Source organism: Orcinus orca, chromosome 10 (genome assembly GCF_937001465.1).
Source record: "Orcinus orca chromosome 10, mOrcOrc1.1, whole genome shotgun sequence".
NCBI lineage: Eukaryota > Metazoa > Chordata > Mammalia > Artiodactyla > Delphinidae > Orcinus > Orcinus orca.
This window is the reverse complement of record NC_064568.1, coordinates 23093045-23115417: the sequence shown is the minus strand read 5'-3', so window position 1 is coordinate 23115417 and position 22373 is coordinate 23093045. Positions and strand designations below refer to the sequence as shown.

General features: G+C 38.3%; 1 protein-coding gene and 1 long non-coding RNA gene across 4 annotated transcripts in view; one reads left to right on the top strand and one right to left on the bottom strand.

The window, feature by feature from the left end:
* LOC117200707 (uncharacterized) overlaps positions 1-10757 on the bottom strand; it is a 55827-nt gene extending 45070 nt beyond the window's left edge. For all 3 annotated transcript variants that reach the window (XR_007479661.1, XR_007479662.1, XR_004482366.2), the window contains exon 1: positions 9909-10757. This is a non-coding gene — a long non-coding RNA (uncharacterized LOC117200707). The remainder of the gene's footprint in view (positions 1-9908) is intronic.
* Positions 10010-21935, top strand: KBTBD8 (kelch repeat and BTB domain containing 8). The gene is made up of 4 exons (XM_004268000.3): positions 10010-10096; positions 10756-10966; positions 14840-15954; positions 18649-21935. The coding sequence occupies exons 1-4, from the start codon at positions 10081-10083 to the stop codon at positions 19110-19112; spliced, it is 1806 nt and encodes a 601-aa protein (XP_004268048.1). The 5' UTR covers positions 10010-10080; the 3' UTR covers positions 19113-21935.
* Positions 21936-22373: the final 438 nt, after the last annotated feature.

The following is a 22373-nucleotide window of genomic DNA, read 5'->3' as shown; positions in this document are numbered from 1 at the left end:
GAGAAGCCACCGCAATGAGAAGCCCACGCACCGCAATGAAGAGTAGCCCCTACTCGCCACAACTAGAGAGAGCCCGCGCGCAGCAGTGAAGACCCAACACAGTCAAAAATAAATAAATAAATAAAAAGTGTTTGGATTCTATTTGCACTACAGGCTTTAACCCCCTGAGGAGTCAGTGGGCTAACACAGGTGGAAAAATCAGCAATTCATTGATTTGGTCCATTCTAAACATAGTTGAAGCTTCCTTAAACTATTTCTGAGACCCCACGCTGGCTGCATTCCTTTAAATGATTGTATTGGTTCCCTCTCAGCCGTTAGGATTAACACACTGCTGGGCCAGGGTTTGCTTTTTGATCCACAGATTAACAACCCACAGATCTCCTTTTGCCAGGCATCACATCATCCGTTCTGGGGCCAGTCATTCTGCAAGCCTCAGGCTTGAGGCTCAGACTAGGAAACAAAACTTGCCACCTGGGATCCAACTTTAAACCCAAACTCAAACACAGGTTGATGCTGGGAGGTCAAAATTCCCTCGGTGTAGTTTACTTACAGCTCCTGACCTTTAAGTATTATAACAATTCCTTCCACTGCCTTCCTTGTCTCTGCATTCATTTGTGTCTGACAAAGCTTGTCTCACAAACTCTGTTAGTACCATGGAGCTTTCCCACACCCCCTTTCCTTGGTCTCTAACCATTGATCACTTCCTGACTGCTCTTATCATGCTAGACTCTTCTTAGAGAAAGGTGTTTTTGGCAAGAAGGTCTCACCATAGCCCTCATCTTATTATCCACAGTCAGCGTCTAATTTTTTCCCATTGGGACTAAACCTTGCTTAATCAAGTTGGCCAATATATTTGTGGTACTGTCTGTTTTGAAGAGAATTGTTTCAAATTTGAATTTCAAAGTCCTTACGAAAAGAATCGAAAACACAGTCAACTCTCCTATGTGTATTTCAAAAGGGTTTTACCAGATTCGCACTTCCGGATAAAAATACCACATACCTGGATGTGAAATGTACGGTGGCGGAGTACACTCAGGTGTCCTGTCATGAGCATTGGTGTGCACAGTCTCAACTGAAGACATTTCAATGGTATAATTTTCATTTTGGTGGATTTAGGAGTATGTGTGACAAAGTGTGACTATCACAACAACCCAGAGTTTCTCAACGTCAGCACTATTGATATTTGGGGTCAGATAATTACTTTTTGTGGGGAGCTGTCCTGTGAATTGTAGGGTACTTAGCAGCCCCCCCGGCCTCTAAGCTGCTAAGTGCCAGTAGCAACACCCACACTCTGAAAGATAACAACCAAAAATATCCCCTGGGGGGTCAAATTCACCCTGGCACAGCAGTCCTGCCATCAGTGGCTTTGGTTTACTTTTGCCACATGATTGGGGTAAAATAATCTTAGCAACTGCTAAGTAATTTTAAAGTCATACATGCTTATGCACAGATTGCCTCTTATCTGCCAGGTCGCTGAGAGTAGGTTCTAGGTTTTGTTTACTCCCATACCACTAAACGTGGCTAGCGTAATCTTCGTAGAGTATGTTTGTCATTGACGCCGATTCCCAAATATTTCTGGTTTTCTTCATATTGAGAATGGTAGAATTGAACTTCCCATCCTATTTGCAGTGAGGGGTGGCCACCTGACTTTTCTGGCCAGTGAAATGGGAAGAAAAGTGGTGCATGTCTCTCCAGGTGGAAACTTGAAGAGCCAGTGCATAATTCACCACATGCTTGCTTTCTGTCTGGCATGGTGACCGTCACCATGTATGAAGGTGGTCCCTCCGTCAGTCTGGGTCTCTGAGTGAGCAGAGTATTTTGCTGGCCTGGGTTGGACATAAGCAAGAGTAAAAAGTAAAATTTTGGTGACTTACACTACTGGGAGTATGGGATTGTTTGTTACCACAGCTTATTTTAGCCTATTCTAATATATGCATGCTGGTTTTAATGTCATGGACATTTAGCTTCAGAGCACCTATGAGGATGGCTTGGTTCCTCTTCTCTCATCCTTAGCAAGGCTAGAGGTCACTGATGGTGAGCCTTGAGTTGGGAAAACAGCTGCATCTCAGGTTCCCGATCAAGTTTAACTTTGATTAAGCTGTAAAACTGGTCAATATTCCATGAAGAATAAAAAATTAATTGCCATAATTATCTGGAAAAGTAAACTGAATTTTCACTAGCAGAGTCCTACTACTACGACTACTACTACTAACTAATATTCACTGAGTGCTTTCTTTGTGCCAATGGACTAAATAATTTGCATTAATCTACATAAATTATCTCCTTTGTCCCTTATAACAGTTCTCTGAGGTAAATGCTCTTATTAGCCCAATTTTAGAGCTGAGGAAACAAAGCCTTCAAGAAGTTATTCATTTGTTTGAGGTCACAGCTAGAAAGTGGTTCAACAAGGATTTGCACTGGGGCAGTCTCATCTCACAGCCTGTGCTTCTTGACAGCTATGAAAATCTACCTGCTAAAGAGTGATTCTCACTCTGATTCCCCAGAAAACCAGGTCCTGGTGCATGTGCAGACATGTGCCCCACAAGTTAGGGCTACACGTGCTCTAACAAGGAGGACTTAAGAAATGGCTGGAAAAAACAGCCATATATTTGAAATGAGGCAAGATCCATTAAAACTTGATGCTTCTCTGTGGATTATGGTAACTGAATTGATCAAACTTATGTATTTAAGTGAGTACATTTCTTTCTTAGGGATGGATCTGGCCATGCAAGAAAGCTGCATGTAAGACATCTTTGGCTTTGTGTCACATTTAATGTACTGAGTGTTATAATTTTGGTTCCAGATCATAGAAAGCATCCTGCCTCAATTATGAGGCTTGATGTCTCTATCATAGTAATCTGTTTAAGACTGAAACCCAGTAAAGCAGCTACGCTCCAAAGATGGCCCCGAAGGAACCATACTTCCCAGGTATTCAAGCCCTCATCCAATTTGAATCTCGCTCTCCTTACAAGATGACCCAGTGAGCCCCCAGTGCGGTCAAGCTGACTATCCAGTTAACAGACTTGGGGTGATGGTTTACCTCATAAGTTTCCCTTTATAAGTCTTCCCTTTAAAGTATTACTTATTGGAGGTCCTTTGTATTTTGAGATTCTACTTTTATGAATATTAAACACTTAATGGAGAAAAAAGGAGGAAGAGAAAAGTTCAACTGTTGGAAAGCTTTGCACACTCATCCATGTATTAATTCGTCCACTGTGTTACTTTCCTGTGTTATCGCTGCTGTAACAAATTACCACAAGCTCAGTGGCTTAACACAACAGAAATTATCTTACAGTCCTGGATGTCAGAAATCCTAAGACCAAAGTGTTGGCAGGACAGCCTGCCTCGTGTAGGCTCTAGGGGAAAATCCATTACCTTGCCTTTGCTAACTTCTCGAGGCCGCCTGCATTCCCTGCCTCACGCTCCCTTACTCATCTTCAAAGCACATCACTCACCCTCTGTTTCTGTAATCACATCTCCTTTTTCTGGCTTTGACTCTTTTTTTCCCCTTATAGGGACCCTTGTGATGACACTGGGTCCACCTAGCTAATCCAGGATCATCTCCCCATCTCGAAATTCTTAATTTAAGCACATCTGCAGGCTCTTTTGCTTTATAAGGTAATACATTCCCAGATTCTGGGGATCAGAATGCGGACATCTTTGGGCAGCCACTATTCTGTCTACTACACCCATTCACCATCTGATATATGTACTTATGCAATTAATTATGTGAACATTTATTCAGCACCTAACATATATCAGACACTGAGGTAGTTGATGGGAAAGTAAAGAGGAAGAACTGACCAGATGTACACAAAGCAATATACACAAACCTTAAAAACATAGTACTGAGTGAAATAACTCAGAAACAGACGAGATCCATAGCATAATACCATTATATAAACCACAAGGATATATAGAACCTCAATACATATTTTACAAGAACAGATATATACACAAGGACCCACATCAAACCATTATAATGGTCGTATATGAAGTAGGAGAGGATGGGAGTAGAGAATGGGGGGTAAAGGAAGTATACATCTATAACACAAGAGATGGGACATCTGTACCAAAGACAATATTGTGTTATGAACACACAAAATGATTAACTCAGATCCTTGCAATGAATATTTCAAAGGAAGATAAACAAAACAGTTTTAAACAATAAACATAGTAGATTGATGTGAAGTGTAATAGAGCTGTTAACAAAGCAGGAGGGCACAGAACAGACAGGAGCATATTGTAGAATACTGGTTCTCAACTGGGGATGATTTTCCCCTAAGGAACATTTGACCATCTCTGGGGACATTTTTGGTTGTCAAGTCTTGGTGGGAGGTGCTACTGGCATCTGGTGGGGAGAGACCACGGATGCTGTTGAGTAGTATTTGATAACGCACAGGACAAACTCCTCTCCACTCCGCCCCGACCCTGGCATGACAACGAATTATCTGGCTGCAAATATGAATACTGCTGAGATGAAGAAATCCTGTGATAGACTAACCAGAAATAAAAATTAAATATCTCTGAAATTATTGCGGTATGCCAGCAGATTTCCTTTATAACTATTTGATTATTTTAGGGATTAAAGTACCATCAACTCCTCATCGTCTGTGTTCTCTCTGCTGTGTTTAATACACTTCTTTCCTAATACCTTATACCTCTTCTCCATGAATCTCGGTTCCTATGTCTAAATGCTGAAGACACTGATGTTTCTTCTCTTCAGGTTTTTTAGTGATACCACGAGCTTAAAAATATTTGGATCATGATTGAGGTTAGAAAGAAACAACAATCATTGTTTAATTCTATTAGTTCCATTTGGGTTATAAACTAAATCTTCATACAAGGAAGGGTGTTGATGTCCCATATTTTCACAGCTGCTTTGGCATTCTAAGTTTAAATACTGTAAAGGGTCCAGTGGAGTAATGCTATTCAGGGTCTCCATTCTCATACAATAACTCAGTCTTGTAGGAGAATAGTGAAGCATGGTCAGCTTGACAAATATCAATTGTTAATCATGTATATACATGACATATATGATATATATGATATATAATTATATATATGATTAGCCATTTATATATGTAATTATATATATGATTAACCATCTGTATATGTATGATTAACCATGTATATATAACCATGGTGTGTGTGTGTGGCATATATATATGCCATTTCATTTAATTATTTAGTGGAAAGATTAAAAAATGCTAAATTACTATACATCTAAAACTATCAATTTAGTCTGACAAAGTCAAATTACTTAACAGTATGACTCTTACCTTTCTAGCTTTTCCTTTTTCCCCTTTTCTTGGTGCATAAAAATATCTCAAACCTATACCAATAGTATTGTCCATTCATGACAGATATTAGCAGATACCAATTGACCATGTGTTTGGCATAGAACAAGACATGTTTAATGGAGAAAAAAGTCCTACAACCTCTCATTTTCAATAGTCTGTCTTATTCCCAGGGACCTTTATATACTGTAATCAAAAGAAAGTTGGCTTGGGAGCCATAGATCCCTATATGACTATGGGCAAGGTATTTAAATTCTCCAAGTTTTAGCCTCTTCATTTGTAACACTGTTCTTATAAAATTTAATTAGAACATGAAATTAAGTGAAATAATGTAAGTAACACATAGCCATTAACTTCCCTTCCTTGTTCAAGTCCTGAATTAATCCCCATCAATACTGCAGTATGAATGTGTTAATGCTTTGCTTTCCAGGTCAAGCCAAGATAAAGCAAATAGGTAAGAACATACTCTATCGCTTTTATGACTGTTTCTATGGTGTATCTTTTCATGCCTAGCTTAAATCCCACACCAGCTGAACAGAAACTCTTCTCTCTTCTGAAGTCCTCAACATTAGCTTTTTTAAATACTCATTTTCTGCTAACTAGGGGCCGCCCTCAACCCTCGATTTTTAATTGATTATTATGTGAATGTGTTTTATCTCCATGGATGAATCATACGAGCCATAAGATCCTTGAGGTTAGGAAATATATATATATATATATATATATATATATAGAGAGAGAGAGAGAGAGAGAGAGAGAGAGAGAGAATATACCACCTTATATCATTTGTATCTACCTATCTATCTATCCATCCATCCGTCCACATATACACCTTAGTCTATTCAAGCTGCTATAACAGAATACCATAGACTGAGTGGCTTATAAACAACAGAAATTCATTTCTTACAATTCTGGAGGCTGGAAAATCAAAGCTCAAGGCACTGGCAGATTTGGTTTCCAGTGAGGACTTGCTTCCTGGTTCACAGATGTCTGTTTTCTCACTGTGTCCTCACATGGTAAAATTCTCTGGGGTCTCTTTTATAAGGGCATTAATCCCATTCATGAGGGCTTCACCCTCATAATCTAATCACCTTCCAAAGGTCCCACCTCCAAATACCATCACAATGAGGAACAGGTTTCCACATCAATTTTGCAGGAACACATTCAGTCTCTATCTGAATTGCTAACTCTATCTATCTCTATCATCTATACGTATTTTTTTGGTATCAGGAACATTGCTTTATACAGTGCCTGTCCAGAATGTAGATTCAGGGTGGAGTATGGAGGTAATAAATTGAATATCCCTGCTGCAAATTTTACAGTTTCTTTTTTTTTCACATATATGCTAAATTTCAAATACTTAAAAGACAAATTAATGTGTTTTAACATCCTCCAGTATGATTATATTCGGTGATTCACAAAATGCAATCTTCTAGTTATTACCATGTTGAATCCTCACATCACCTTAGAGGGAATAAAAATTAAAATACAACCAAGGCCAGTAATGTTTAATCAGTAAACCTGAATGTTAGTATCTATTTAGAGTTTTGTATTCCAAAGAAACTAAATCATATACAATATATAAGGTTCTAGAAATTACCCCCTAAAATCCTTTTTCAATATATAGTATTATATCAAATTTATATTCAAATAATCATTTCTGTTGCTGTACAGCAGGCATTAATTCAGCCAACACAAAAGTCTTTAGCAAGGAAAAATGTCATATTTTGCTGTAGCTGTAGCCTGAAAAGAATAAATATACCATAAGGATGTCATTTGCTAAAGTGTTAAGAGTCACCGGTATTTTCTCTTTACTTTCATTTTATGTAGCTCTGGTCAATTTCACAGCCTGAAGCCATACTGAACAGGGAAATTGGAAAACTGCAGAATAGATTTGCAGAAGTGAATTCCTATTTTCTTTTACACTTCCTTCATCAGAGTTGCTATCATTCTTGTGTTGTGTGGTATTATTATCAACAGGAGCCTGGGCTCAGCTGATAATTGCTAAAGTGGTTCTCTTAAAGTGAAGGCAGAAAAAAACCAAAGCAACTGTGCATTTTTCTCATTTTCCAAATTTGCTGCTTTCATTTCATACCCTTCATCTTTTTAGAATTTAAATGTGAAGACTTTTCTACTCTCAAACAACCATGGTTATAGCAATCTTCTTTGCCTCTGCTTCCTAGGTAAGAAACATTAAAATAATAAAGCTCTAAATGTCTACTTTGAACTAAATATGGGTCCTTCAACTATTCTGGTTTGCTTTTTCAATTTTCATCCTTACTAAAATTTACTTTAAACTGTAACTATTTGAGAAGAGTGCTTCAGAGGACAATATAGTACTTAATACATAAAGAAGAAAACTGGTTTACTCTTGCTGCTGCCTTTCTAGATTAGCAGTGAGTTCTTACTAAATTTCAAATTAGAACTATCTGAAAACAAGCTGTAGTCTTTGGCTGTTTAGTATCAACCCTGAAATAAAATCTCCTTTGTAGTCTTATAAATCATTGAGAATGAATATTGTGGGACCATTGGCTCAATTTTTACATCTTCTCACTTACTCTGTATTTTCAAAAAGCGTATTTGTAATGATGACGGAATCTTTACCATGTAATGTCATTTGCCTAGAAGAATGGAGTCTGTTTACAGTGTCATATAAATGGCACCCTTGTAATTATAAATCTTCATTTCTCCCCTGTTTATATTTAAATTGGCTTTTGTTCTTTGTATTCCGCCCACCTCCAAATTCAGAAATTCTGGGGGATCAAAGAATCAGAAAACTTAAAAAGAAAAAAAACTAAACAAGATTGCCAAGTCTATTTGTTAATTAGGTGAGAATTAAATGAAAAAGAAAATTGGCCAAATTTCTTAAGTCTTAGACAGGTGGCTACCAAAAACAAAACACAAACAATAAAACCCGTATTTTAACAGGCTTGAAAAGGTTGCCAGGTAAAATATAGAACACCCAATTAAATTTGGTTCAAATAACAAGTGATATTTTACTCTAAGTATGTCCCTAGTATTGTGTGTCCTGTGTTTTTATTTGCTAAGATCTGGCAACCATAAGGATTGATGCCATTTTTTTTCTTAATACCATGAATATTGTGAGTGAAACTCCCAATATTTCCATAAGGTAGAAAGCAACAGTGTTTGGCTCATAAAAAATGGAAATTTAAAGTTCTGAGTAACAAAAGTTAAAATCAATTTCATCCATGCAGAACTGTGCAGATAGGGTTTTCATAACATGAATTTATAAGTCCATACCAATGTCCACATATCCCAGCCCCGAGGAAACACCAATTCTTGTTAACTTGCACAGAGTTATAATACTTTTGAGATCTAAATTATTCAGCAGACCTAGCAGACAGAATTGAATTGTTTTTCACCATTCTCTCTGTTTCACAATCACAAATCCCAAGATCCTTCATCAGGAAATTCAGTTGTTTGATCTTTTCAGGGTTAGAAAAGCTATGCTCATTGGCTAACTATATCTCTAATAAAAATTCCTTCCTATTCACTGATAAGACTTCCTTACATTTCAAACATTTAGAAATAGCATTTCCAATGTTAGCTCATTTGTGTCTTACATTTATTTTTAAAATATTAAGTATCTATAATGCGCCAGCCACCCTGTTACATGCTGCAAACACGAGACAAGAAAATCAAAACACGTCAACAGTAAAATTTCTTCTTTCTTTCAAAAGGCTTGCAGCCTATGAGGCAGATAGAATAGGAATTATTATTCACACACTACAGGTGAAGGAGCTAAGTGTCCAAGAATTAAAGGGTCTTATCTAAGGGTCTTATCCACATTAAGAAGTAAAGAGCTAGGGATTCAATAATTGTCCCTGGCTCCAGACTTAGGGCACTTTCCAGTATTTCGTCAAAGGAAATCCCAGTCTACATAGTATCTTAACCACTCCATTTACCAGGAGCAAAAAGGAAAGCGTCTGAATCCCTTTATAATGTTCTTGTACTCTTAAAAGTGGAACAGGTGTTCCCTGGGTGCTCGAGAAAAGCAAGGCATTGAGTGGGAGTTAACGATCCTGAGTAGCCGTGTAACCAGACCAAGTTTATCTGTGGCAACCGGAGCACTCGGCCAAGGCGATGCTATTTCAATTGGGTGTCACAGGTGATTCATCAGAGATGGCTTGCTTTTCGGCCTCCTGATATTTTTCTTCGGGGTGGGGTGTCAGATTTCCTTCGCATTTTTGGACAACAGCCTTCTTGTCCATTTCCAAATTTTTTTGGTTTCACAGCCCTCACTCGGACCCCCGCTTTCATACCGGAAGCTAGTCATTGGCAGGAGATTTAGGAAACGAAGAACAAGGTGGAAAAAAAAAAAAAAGATCCGGGGGCCTGGAGAGAGGCCTAAAATGGGGAAATTTGCACTTCAAGAGCTTCCCCTACCCCAGCCTCTCAGAATGACAGCTCTCCTCAGCCAGAAGACTACCTCTCCCGGCAGGCACTGCGCGCCCCACAGACACAGGCTGGCGGGCTCCCTGCGCTCCGCCTCCGCCCGGACCAGCCAATAGGAATCCCCAGCTTGGGCCTCCGCCCTACCCGGACCACGCGGGAGCGGGGGCAATAAAACTACATTTCCCGACTCACCTGTGCGCTCCTCATGGCCAATCGGCGCCCGGAGTTCGGAGCTTGGGGGCGGAGCCGGATGCATGGGCCACCCCATTGGTTAGGGGCGGCTTAGAAGAGCCGGAACCCGGGAGAGAGAGAAGCGAAATGACATTTCCTCTTTAAATAGCTGGAGCCCGGGCCCCGTCGAGAAATGGCCGCGTCGGCAGGTGGGTCGTGTGGTGGCTTGGGAGGTGTGGAGGGGAGGTGGGCCGGGGACGAGGCTCAGGCTGCGAGCTGAGGCGGTGGCGATGAGGAGCCGGAGCGAAGGATGGAGAGGTGGACAGGGATGAGGGGAGGGAGGATGAATGGCGCGGAGGGAGGTGGGCGGTCCGGCCGGACAGGGATGGGGAGGCCGGGTACCGGCCGCCGCTCCGACCTGTTCGCAAGGCGGTTGAGGGGGCACTGGCGGCCGCCATCCATCGAGCTTCCCTCGTGAGGCTCCTGCTCTTCGCTCTCAGCTGGGACGTTCTGGCTGTCGGCGGAGTCGCCGCAGACACCTCGCCTGTTTTGCCCGCGCGGTCCCTCTGCGAGCACGGGGCTTCGGGCTCGCCGGGCTCCCAGAGGAGCAGGCTGGTGTGTGAACTTGCATCGCAGCTCGCTCTTTCCCAGATCCTACCTCGCGGTCCCACTGGGGGTGTCTGTGTACATATATGCATTTCTGTAGCGGGGAAAAAACAAGCCAAGCGAAGAAACAAACAACTCCTCGCCCCATCCCACACACACCAAGAAAAAAAAAAAAAACCCAAACCAAAAAACAAAAAATAAAACCCGCGACGCCGAAACTGGCTCCGAACTTCTTGTGGTTGTACGATTTTTCTCCTCCTAGATTTAAGTAAGTCTTCCCCAACACCGAATGGGATTCCATCTTCAGACACAGCCAACGATGCCATGGACCCCTTCCATGCTTGCAGTATTCTAAAGCAACTCAAAACAATGTACGATGAAGGACAGCTGACAGACATTGTAGTGGAAGTGGATCACGGGAAAACATTTTCCTGTCATAGAAACGTTCTTGCTGCAATCAGCCCTTACTTCAGGTATGACGATGGTGGAAACCTCTATTGATATCCTCACCAAGTTCCCTTTCTCCCTCAGTATTGCCCACTTGATTTTTAGACTGAGATGCAAGAATGAGATGAAACCAATGCATTTGTTTCCTGAGAATAAATAACATGCCCTATTTTATTAAGCGCACCCCGCCCCTTTTTTTATTTGACAAATTCTTCTAGAATTCAGGTGGTTGGTTTTTAAGTTAGTGAACATGCTTTTGTTTGTATGTTTCAGAAAATCTAAAATTGCACTGCCCAATATGGCAGCCACTAGCCGCACGTGGCTGTTTAAACTTCAGTTACCTAAAATTAAATTAAATTAAAAATTCACTTCCTCACGTACACTAACCACATTTAAGGTGCTCAGGAGCCACCTGTAGGTAGTGGCGGCCACACTGTACAGCCCAGATACAGAACCTTTCCATTACTGAAAGTTTGATTGGACAGTGCTAATCTGACATTTGTTCCAAAAATTTATCCAGGATTTCTTTCGTGCACATTAACTCTTTTAGAGTTTAAAACAAATTACCCACTTAATGGATTGTTTTAATGCCCAGGTGATAAGAGCAGTGAAGTGAAAATGAATGAAATACAGTTTCTTTGTGTCTTAGGCCCCAGACTAGTGATTATTTTTTAAGATTTCCGGAAGTTTTTTTTTTTTTCTTTTCCGGAAGTTTTTTTTTTCTTTTTCGGTACGCGGGCCTCTCACTGCTGTGGCCTCTCCCGCCGCGGAGCACAGGCTCCGGACACGCAGGCCCAGCGGCCATGGTTCACGGGCCCAGCCGCTCCGCGGCACACGGGATCCTCCCGGACCGGGGCACAAACCTGTGTCCCCTGCATCGGCAGGTGGACTCTCAACCACTGTGCCACCAGGGAAGCCCCGGAAGTATTTTTAAGCTAAATTTTCATTTTCATTTAGATTCATCTTTATACATCATAAAACTTTGTAAGGTAAAATTTCAAAACTTGGGTCTAAAAAATAATTTCATACTCTAAGATCAGTGATAAAGGCAGTTTCCTGTTTGAGTTTAACTTCTCCTTTTGTTTAAGTGCTCACGTTAAGCCTTTCTGTATTCAAAAATGGTGCATGAAATGATTGTGAAATAATTTTCTCAACCTTTATAGGGCATATAGCAGTGTAGTGTTCCAGACACTGGTTTCTGGTTCCTCTTTCTCAGAATACTGTGTTAAATATAGTCACTTCAGTTTGCTGCTTGTGATGTAACCATTTAGACTTACGTAGGGTAGGTCATTGGACTATTAAGTATTAACCATAATGAGGCAGTGAGCTGGAAAGAAAAAAGAAGAAACTGGTATACACAGAAGGTATGAAGTTGGGCCTCTAATGGAAACTGCTGGGGAGATTCATTTATCTAGGCCATCCATTAGATATGGTTAGGTCATTTATGTGTTTAAATATTTGTCACAATTACTGCTTATCAAGCTCTGGGCAAGGCTCACTCTACATACATTACTTTATGTAATCTTTACAATCCTGTCTCTACCTAGTTGTTATTCCCATTTTACATGTGAAAAAACTGAGGCTCAAGGAGGTTAAGTGACCTGCCTAAATCATCTACCTAACTAGTAAGTGGCAGAGGCTGGGTTTGATTCCAGAGCCAGGCTTCTTAGTCACTGTATGACTTTTAAGGAACAAGGGTGGGTTCTCTTTAAAGTTTAATATACAGAAGTGTTCATTGTATATTAGATTTGAATAGTAAAAAGAAATAAAGTGAAGATGTCTATATCTCACTGTAGTTCTATATTCTGGCTTATATCATTTAACGATCATACTTACTTAAAATTAAGTTTTGAAGACCTGACAAATCACTTGGAAGGATGTATGCTACAGTAGATTTCCTTAATTTCCAAGCAGTTAAGGAAATGCTTGAAAAACTTTCTAAGCATAAGATATGTGAATTCAAATGAAGATATTTGGCTAGAAGACTTAAGGATTAGGTTCTTCTCTCTTGCTAGAGCTGTTTGTACAGAACTTTCTTGGTACCATTGTTGCTCCTTATGTGAGTTGTAGAAAGTCATACTTAATAGTTTCTAAGTCTTGCATCACTGGTGGAAGAATAGAATAGCTTGAAATCTGGCCTGGCTGTTTCCTGCTCCCAGTGACTTGTCAGAAGTAAAATTCGTATGATTAATAGAAACTTTTTGCTGCTCAGGGTTTTGTGTGGGGAAGTACTCCCACTTCATATCGAGTTTACATAAAGAACCTATTAGAACAGAGGAGAACTTGAGTGTCACGCTGCTCCTGTGTGTGAGACCAGCTTATTCAAGTCAGTAGTAGCTCCCATGATAAAGGGCTATGTGGTAATGTTCTCCTTTGGGAGTTAATCTTTGCCTGATGAAGGGCTTTATTTTTCTTTTTAATTGGGAGCTGTATAACTGAGTTTTTCAGCACCTGAATTGAAAACAAGCTCATACAATGGTACATCTAGTTTCTAGTCATTTAAGAAAAAAAAGTCTGCATGATATTACACTTAAAATTTACATAGTAGAAGTAAAAATAGGACTCAAAGGACGGTTAGCCCAGGCAACAAGCTGGGTCCAGGTACCCTTGTATACCTCCAATATTCCATATTGCATTTTTGAATTAATTTCATGTTTCTGATGAAAACTTTAAAAGTGACTGGAAATCTTCCCATTCAAGGATATTGTTTTCATAACATCACACTTAAAAATAAAATAGGAGGGGTCTGGATCTGAATAATGGAGTTTATCAGCAGTGTTAGGTCGATGTCTTCAACAGACATCTATTAAGCATCCTAGGGCACACAGTCCTTTTCTCAAGAGGATTTTAAAAGACCTTTTGATTTTATTTTTTTATTTAATTTTAAGAACCGCCTAGAAAGAAACCTTAAAGGAGGGAAAAGAAAGGCAAATGATGTTTATAAACGACTAGGACTTTAAATAAAGAGCCAGGTTTTTGGCTACTTAATGTTTTGGCCAAGAAAGTACCATAAATACACAGATAATTTAAAAGAAAAAAAAGAAAAGAAAAAAGCTTGGTCTCAAAGACAAAAGTTTGGAATTTTGAAAACCATTATCTTCTCCAAAGAATCAGTTAATTCTTAAACTCTCTTTAGAAGTAGGTATTATATTAACCCTACTGTAATCTTTATTTATATACAAATATATATAGGTAAAAATATGGTAACTTTGAGTCAAGCAAAAGTTTTCAAAATATCCAAGGATAAGTGAATTGATGTTCTTTATATTCTCTATAATCATTAAGGAAGCATTCAAAGGATAATTATTTTAAAAGTACATAGAAGTAGATAGAGTAGATAGAAAATATGAACTTCTGAAGGACATCTTGTTTTTCTAAGTTGAAATTTTTAAAGATATGTTTTGAGCACAGGTTGCCTTGTAAATTTCCACTGGGTCATGAGACGTTTTATTAGACAGTATCTATATGCTAATGTGTCCCATTGATACTCTATGGGTATTCTTAAACTTTCTGACTGACCTGGTGATTGACGATCTCAAGTCCCTAAGGCATCTTGACCAGAAGCCTCGACTGGGCTCCAAGGGAAATAAGATGTCCTGGAATATTCCATGCCACCTTCTGGTGTGCTTTAATTAGGTATACTCTCCTTTTCTCAGAGTTGGCACAAAGTGGACTGACTGGTCCTGAGAATAGGGTTTTTTAAGATTAGCCAGACCAAATTCTTCTGCTAGATGATCAACTTTTATCCGCTTTCCTGATATTTAGGATATCGGGAAACACATTAGGAAATATTTTACAGTTTCAAAATGTTGTCTTTGTGGTAACTTTATGTTTTTAAAAATTTGCCACAATAATTTTTATTTATAGCACACATAAATTCACCACTCTTTCCTTCCTAGATCCATGTTCACTAGCGGCCTTACAGAAAGCACTCAAAAAGAAGTTCGAATCGTCGGTGTTGAAGCTGAGTCGATGGATTTAGTGTTGAACTATGCCTATACCTCCAGAGTTGTTCTGACAGAGGCCAATGTTCAAGCCTTGTTCACTGCAGCTAGCATCTTCCAGATTCCCTCCATCCAGGACCAATGTGCTAAGTACATGATCAGTCATTTGGACCCACAGAATTCTATTGGAGTCTTCATCTTTGCTGATCATTATGGTCATCAGGAACTCGGAGATCGATCTAAAGAATACATTCGTAAAAAGTTCCTGTGTGTCACCAAAGAACAAGAGTTTCTTCAGTTGACGAAAGACCAACTGATAAGTATCCTAGACAGTGACGACTTAAACGTAGACCGGGAGGAGCATGTTTATGAGAGCATTGTAAGGTGGTTTGAACATGAACAGAATGAAAGAGAAGTGCACCTTCCAGAAATTTTTGCCAAATGCATACGTTTTCCTCTGATGGAAGACACCTTTATAGAGAAAATTCCACCTCAATTTGCACAGGCTATAGCCAAAAGCTATGTGGAAAAGGGACCATCCAGTACCAATGGCTGTACACAGAGACTTGGAATGACTGCATCGGAAATGATCATATGTTTTGATGCTGCCCACAAACACTCAGGAAAGAAGCAAACAGTGCCTTGTCTAGATATATTCACAGGAAGAGTGTTCAAACTATGCAAACCACCAAATGATCTAAGAGAAGTTGGGATTCTCGTATCACCAGATAATGATATTTACATAGCAGGAGGGTACAGGCCAAGCAGCAGTGAGGTCTCCATCGACCACAAGGCAGAAAATGATTTCTGGATGTATGACCATTCCACTAATAGGTGGCTATCCAAACCGTCCTTGCTTCGAGCCAGAATAGGCTGCAAACTGGTGTATTGCTGTGGTAAGATGTATGCAATCGGAGGGCGAGTTTATGAAGGCGATGGGAGAAACTCACTAAAATCTGTGGAGTGCTACGACAGCAGAGAGAATTGCTGGACGACCGTTTGTGCCATGCCTGTTGCTATGGAGTTTCATAATGCTGTGGAGTACAAAGAGAAGATCTATGTTTTACAGGGTAGGTGCCTAAGTGATTTAGTTCTTCATGAAAGGGTAACAGGTCAAATTGTGGTTCACCCACTCATAGTAAAACATAAGTTGTTTCTGTTCATTGAGGAATGCCTCTGGCTTTCTTATCATAAACTATTTGTTGGACCAGTCTGTTCTTTAAAGGACCAGTAAAGAAAATAAACTTTTCAATCAGAAAAGGCAGGTTCCTAAAATGATCCTGTGTTTTATGTTCTTACTGTGTTTGGACATCATGCGGAATAAGTATTTTTGAAAATATTTTTTCATAAATAATAGTTCAGGATCTGGGAAAAACTCTTTCAGAGCCATTTTTAAGACTTCAAACAAGAAAGCAAGTTTGATACATGACATTTTTGCTCTTCAGTAATATATAATCAAGAAATGTAGCAACTACTTTTCTTATGGAACTTACTGGATTAGTTTAAAAGAGAAAAAAGAACAAAGCATCAACTGCAGTTGTACTATTCAGTTGCCAAAGAATTTTGTATAAGCCTTACGATCGCAAAGGTTATGAAACTTAATTACAAAGAGTTTTCAATTATAGTCTTCAAGATTTTAATTTCACTGCAGTTGATGCTGTCATCCATAACATTGTTTTCAGTTTTTTTCACTGAAAAACTTTGAGATGTCTCCTTTTTCTTACTGTTAACATTATGAGAGGGACGATAATATACTTAGCTTAAAAATTTTTGTTTAAACGATTGAAGACTATTACCCTGGCAAAGATGATCTAGTAGAAGTAGAAAGAGGAACTTAGTAAGAGCAAGTAAGATATTTGATTCAAGGTTCTGATTTGTGCTAATGTTTTCCTTGTGTTTGAATTCTTATTTTAGTTGCTTGAATGCTGAATGCAGTGTTGACAGTACCAACATCCTTATTCTTCTTTTGTGTTTCTTAACTGCTTATATATAAATGTTTTCCTTACACTGACTACTCAAATAAAACAAGGAGAAGGGGGCAACTTCTGTGTAGACACACGTGATTTTTTAGGTCGTTTCCCATTCTGTTTTTTTTTTTTTTTTAATATTCTTTGCTTTAATCCTTTATCCAGCTTAAAATTTCCTAGAAATGCCTAAACCCATATGTTTAAACTTCAATGTAAAGTTAATTCTCCAGAGGGAGTAGTACTCTCTAGTGCCTTATTTTAGTTGACTAGAAGCATGGACATGATTTAGGTTTGTTGGTCTTGCCAAAAAATGGAGTACCTGAATGGATGTAAAATCTATCAAGTGTGGTTGAATAGGTTATATCATCCAATATGATGAAGCTCTCTCTTTATATATTTTGGTTTTACTGGCTAACCAGTTAGTTGATAGAGATAGAATTAATTAGATGACTCCCAAAGGGAATGTAAAGGTTGTGTATTAATGTAAATACTAAGGCAAAGTAACAATGAATTAATAGAATTTTAGGGCTGGAATGAACATTGTTTAATCTGAGATAGTATTTTATAAAAGAGAAATCTGAGGCACTGAGGGTTTTCTTAATTGCCCACCACTGGTTTTAATTTATTAAGAAGACTTTAGATTTTAAAAATCAACTTTTAAAATGTATTATCTTCCCTTTTTATAAGAAATTTTTAGAGAGGTAGTACATGGTAGAAAGTGTTAATTCCTGTCTTTATTAAGAATCCTGTTATATGTTAGTCAATAAGCATACGTAATATGCAGGCAAAAGCTAGGACTTTAACAAGCTCTTTTGTGAAAAATTGAAATTACAGCATCACTTTTATTAAGTAGGCAGTTATATTTGTTGATAGGAGTTAACCTAGTTCAGAACAGTTTTCAAGGGGAAGCTCAATCTAGAAGTAGGTACTTATAATCTAAACAAAGCCTCTTTATATAAATAAACTTGACATGAATAGTCAGAAGCTTATGCTCTACTGTCAGTGGCTACTGGAGTATCATTTAATCTGTTCATAAAGGATTCAGATTTTCATATCAAGGATTTTATACAGATGTCATAATTACCAAGCTTTTGTAAATCTTCACTAGTTTAATTCTTTTAGACATTTTTTGTATTGCACTCTGACTCAGCACACCCTTTCATTGTCAAAATAGAATTGAAACTGACTCATAGTCAATTCTTATAAATAATGTGCGTGTTTTCTATCATCTTAAGGTCATGTTTTCTCCTCTTGAGTATTTGTCTTTGCATTACACCAACACTAAAGTAAACACATTAGTGGCCCATAGACACAAATCTGAACAATTCTATGTACCATCTTCTAATTAAATAATTAGCACTTAAATTTATAGTGGCTTACTCATGATTGAAGCTATATACATATTTTCATCTTACTGGTTAACCATTAGTAATAATGTTTTTATTTTAGAGCTGGCTTCAAATAAATTTTCTGAAATACCCAATTGGAGTGAGTAAATGAAACCAAGCTCTTAACTGTTATACTGCCATCAAGCCAAACTAATGCCTCATACTTCCCCATTTTGAACACCCCAATTCACGTTCACTCTAATACTATGTTCTGTTGTGCATGGAATGAAGATGTTTTAAGCTACCATAATATTTAATGTATCTATGGAGATTATAAAAGAAATGTTTTAGAAAGTAAAATATTTGGAAAATTATACTTTTGGGTCTTCAGCATACAACCAAAAAGAGACATGTAAATGTACATATTATTGTTTTTTCTTTTTTTTTCCCCCCCTTTTTCTTTCTTTAGGAGAATTTTTCCTCTTCTATGAGCCTCAGAAAGACTACTGGGGTTTCTTAACCCCCATGACTGTGCCTAGAATCCAGGGCTTAGCAGCTGTATACAAGAACTCTATCTACTACATAGCTGGAACCTGTGGAAATCATCAGCGGATGTTTACTGTAGAAGCCTATGATATTGAGCTCAATAAATGGACTCGTAAGAAGGACTTTCCTTGTGATGAGTCCATAAACCCATACCTTAAACTGGTACTTTTCCAGAATAAACTCCATTTATTTGTTCGAGCTACTCAAGTGACTGTTGAAGAACATGTCTTCAGAACCAGCAGAAAAAATTCTCTTTACCAATATGATGACATCACTGACCAATGGATGAAAGTGTATGAGACCCCAGATCGGCTCTGGGACCTTGGCCGGCATTTTGAATGTGCTGTTGCTAAACTCTATCCTCAGTGTCTTCAGAAAGTACTTTAATGAATGGCAGGCCTTAGTGAGCTCACTGGCACCTTGTGCTCGAGGAAACTTGGTCTTTCAATGATAAAAGAAGTGCTGTCAGTATTTAAGAAAGCTGAGAGAGTTTATACATGGAGATGGGTACTCTTAAAGATGAGTGTAGGGAGGGATTTCTTTTCATCCTTGTGATGTTTTCATTTCAGTAAGCAAAAGGTAACAAAGTGCAATTATCAGCATTTTTTTTTTTCTGGTATAAACGTAATCACATCATTCTAGAATTTTGTGATGAATAGTCACTGAGATACCAGATGAATCGACAACTATGCACTCTTAGAAGAGTGGTTAGGGTATTATGGGTTAGAGACATCCAAAATAGTTTGATGTGACTTTTTATTTTAAATACGGGTAAAAATCTGAGGCAATATCACTAGGACTTTAGCTGTGACCTCTCTACCACAGAGACGCACTAACTGAGATCCTCATTCTGAATATATGTATATCTGTGTACTGTTTTCAAGTGTACTGGATTTAAATGTGTTCTGTTATTAGAGTAGATTGAAGGAAAACCAGATCAGTCTCAGAAAGAGCTTTTAGTTTGATTGTTTTATATTTCCCATGTTGCTTTAAGTTAAGCTAAAGTTTTAAAGTAGCAGTTTTCTGTTGACAATTTTTTCAAGTGCTAACACTGTCTCATTTTTTTAAATCCTGAAAAGGGCTCAAAATCACAGGTGGCTGGTGCTAGTATAAGTTAATTCATGTGTATAGTTAGGTAGATTTAAATTGTCTGAGCCTATGCTTACCTTTCAAACTGGTATGTTAGTTTCATGGCCATAGTCCTTTACCTGTTGAACTCTTGTGATTTCACAGGGTTCTCTACTAGCATGATGGCAAGGTATGGCCAGTTATTGGTCTAACTGGATTCAATCTTAGAATAGTGAAAAGAATATTATACTCATTTTGCACTAACATGGGCCATTTTGTCGCCTAACCCCCTTTCCTATCCTCTACCTGTCCATTCAGTATCAGTACAATGAAAGGTAACTTATTTCTCTTCTGCACAGAGCGTAATGTGAAGTTTTACTCCTATTTTTAAAATTCTGTTTTCCAGAAACATAAAACTCCTGCAGTAGTCTCATTTAATGGCTTTTACGTTACCTATAACAAATAAAACCTCATTTTTTTTTAATTTTTGCACTTAACAGTTATGAATAATTTTGCATTGAAAACCTTGTTCTAGCTGAAGGTGATTGAGGAGGAAAAGAGTGAGTGAATAGAACCATAGCATTATAGGTACTAAACAGTTTTCATATTTAACTGATGAATTTCTAACAGTTAGCTAGAAATATTAACAGAGGACAAATCAACTCATGTGTTATACATAAGGCAGTTATTTGGATCAGTAACTTATTTTTTACTCTGCCTGGAATAATTAATAAAGGATATAAGTATAGCCCAGAGTCTGTCCTTAACTGGAACATTTTGATTCTGTTAAAACAAACTAGCATGGTTTGTATTAAAAACTCTTGCACAAATGGTAATGTGATACTGTGAAACAAATTTAAAACATTGCCTCTTTGCATCACATACCTCGTTTTTCAGAAACTTTCCAAACTGCTTGTCATAGCCCTCTACAAGTAGGGAACGTTTCCTGAAGCCGAATTTAAAGTGGACAGCATTTAGAGAATTCACATTTTAAAATCTAGTCTTGGGAAGCTGGATACGTGCTGTCTTCTTGCTGGCCTTGGTAGTGTGTCTATAATCTCCTTATCGACTTTGTCAACTAATCACCTATGTTTTTTCTCCCCATTTTTTCTTTGTCTTCCTGCTGGTTTGGGGCTATTTCTGTGAGCATTTTGAAGCATCTTTACTGTGCTGCATTGCAAAGGGAGGAAAAAAACAAAGCTAAGTTTTACAAGAGATGTTCATGTAATTTATTTTTGAAAGCTTTGTTGCATATCTAAGACTTCCTGCCGCTTTTTGACAATCTCCTGTATTTATTTAGAAGAACGTGTTACTTGAAACCATGACATTAGAATATTGAGTTAATTTACAATGTGCCCGTGTGATGCATAGGAGTACAGCATACTGTGGTTAATTCTGCAGTCGATTTATTCTATTGATCTGCGCAACAGTTGATCCTTTTGCTATATTGAGAGTGTGGTCTAAGTACAGCGTGTCAAAGCCAAGGTTTAGAATTTGCTACGGAAGTAGAATATATATTGAATTTTGTATGGAGAACTATTTGTTTAAATTATACAGCTGGGATATTTTGCCACTTTTCAAATGATTTCAGAAGAGGTCCTAGAAAACTAAGATTAGTAATATGCGTGGGTCTTTGTTTAGATATTTAAGGTACATTTGCATAGTATGATGAGAATATAAGTAAAAGGCCCAGTGGGTACTACAGAATTAAAATATGGGGTGACAGATGCCAGTCCCACTTGACCTTTGTTTTTGCATTTGAAGAAAGTATGTAGCACTTTCCTATATAGTTTTTACACACTGAAAACTGGACGTGGTATAACTATGTTATAGGAAAGTAGAAATTGTATTCTTTATTTTCCATCTTTGTTTTCTGTTATCCTACAAAGTTGATGCTTAAGCATCAAGCTGGTTTCATTGGTGCATGAGAAAACGTGGACGTGACCTGCAAGGAATCAGATTCCCTACATGAAGCAGTTTAAAATGGCATTAAATGTTCAGTGCTCAGGTATGTAGTAAGTACTGTAGTCCTTTGGGGGCAAACGTGTAGATATTTTTAAACATTTTGCCATAATTGCACAAGTTTTTGCATTTTTATCTGATGGCATTGTTTCTTATAATAAAACCTTTTCTGACTGAAAACTTCCATTGTCGTAAATTGACCTCTGACTAGTGAGTTTTGCAGAATTAAAACTGGGTGAAAATCATGAAATACCTTATATCAGGAATAGAAGGAGAAGATTTTATTCTATCAAATGCCTGGTCTGCAGTACAAAATGAACTAGTTAAGGTCACCTTATATAATGCTCTTGAAATTCTAAAGCAAGCTCACTCAATGGTAGCTCCTTAGTTAAGTTGGTTCTGCCCACAGGTCTTCGTGTCCCACTCCTCTCTCACAATTCATGTCTAATCCATCAGAAAATCCTGTTGCCTCTTCCTTCAAAATACACCTAGACTCTGACCACATACCACTTGCACCGCTATCACCCTAGTCTAAACTAGCCTACTCTGCCTTAATGCTGTGCCACTGAACTGGTCTCCTTTCAGTCACCTTTGACCCCTTGGAATCTGTTCTGTCCT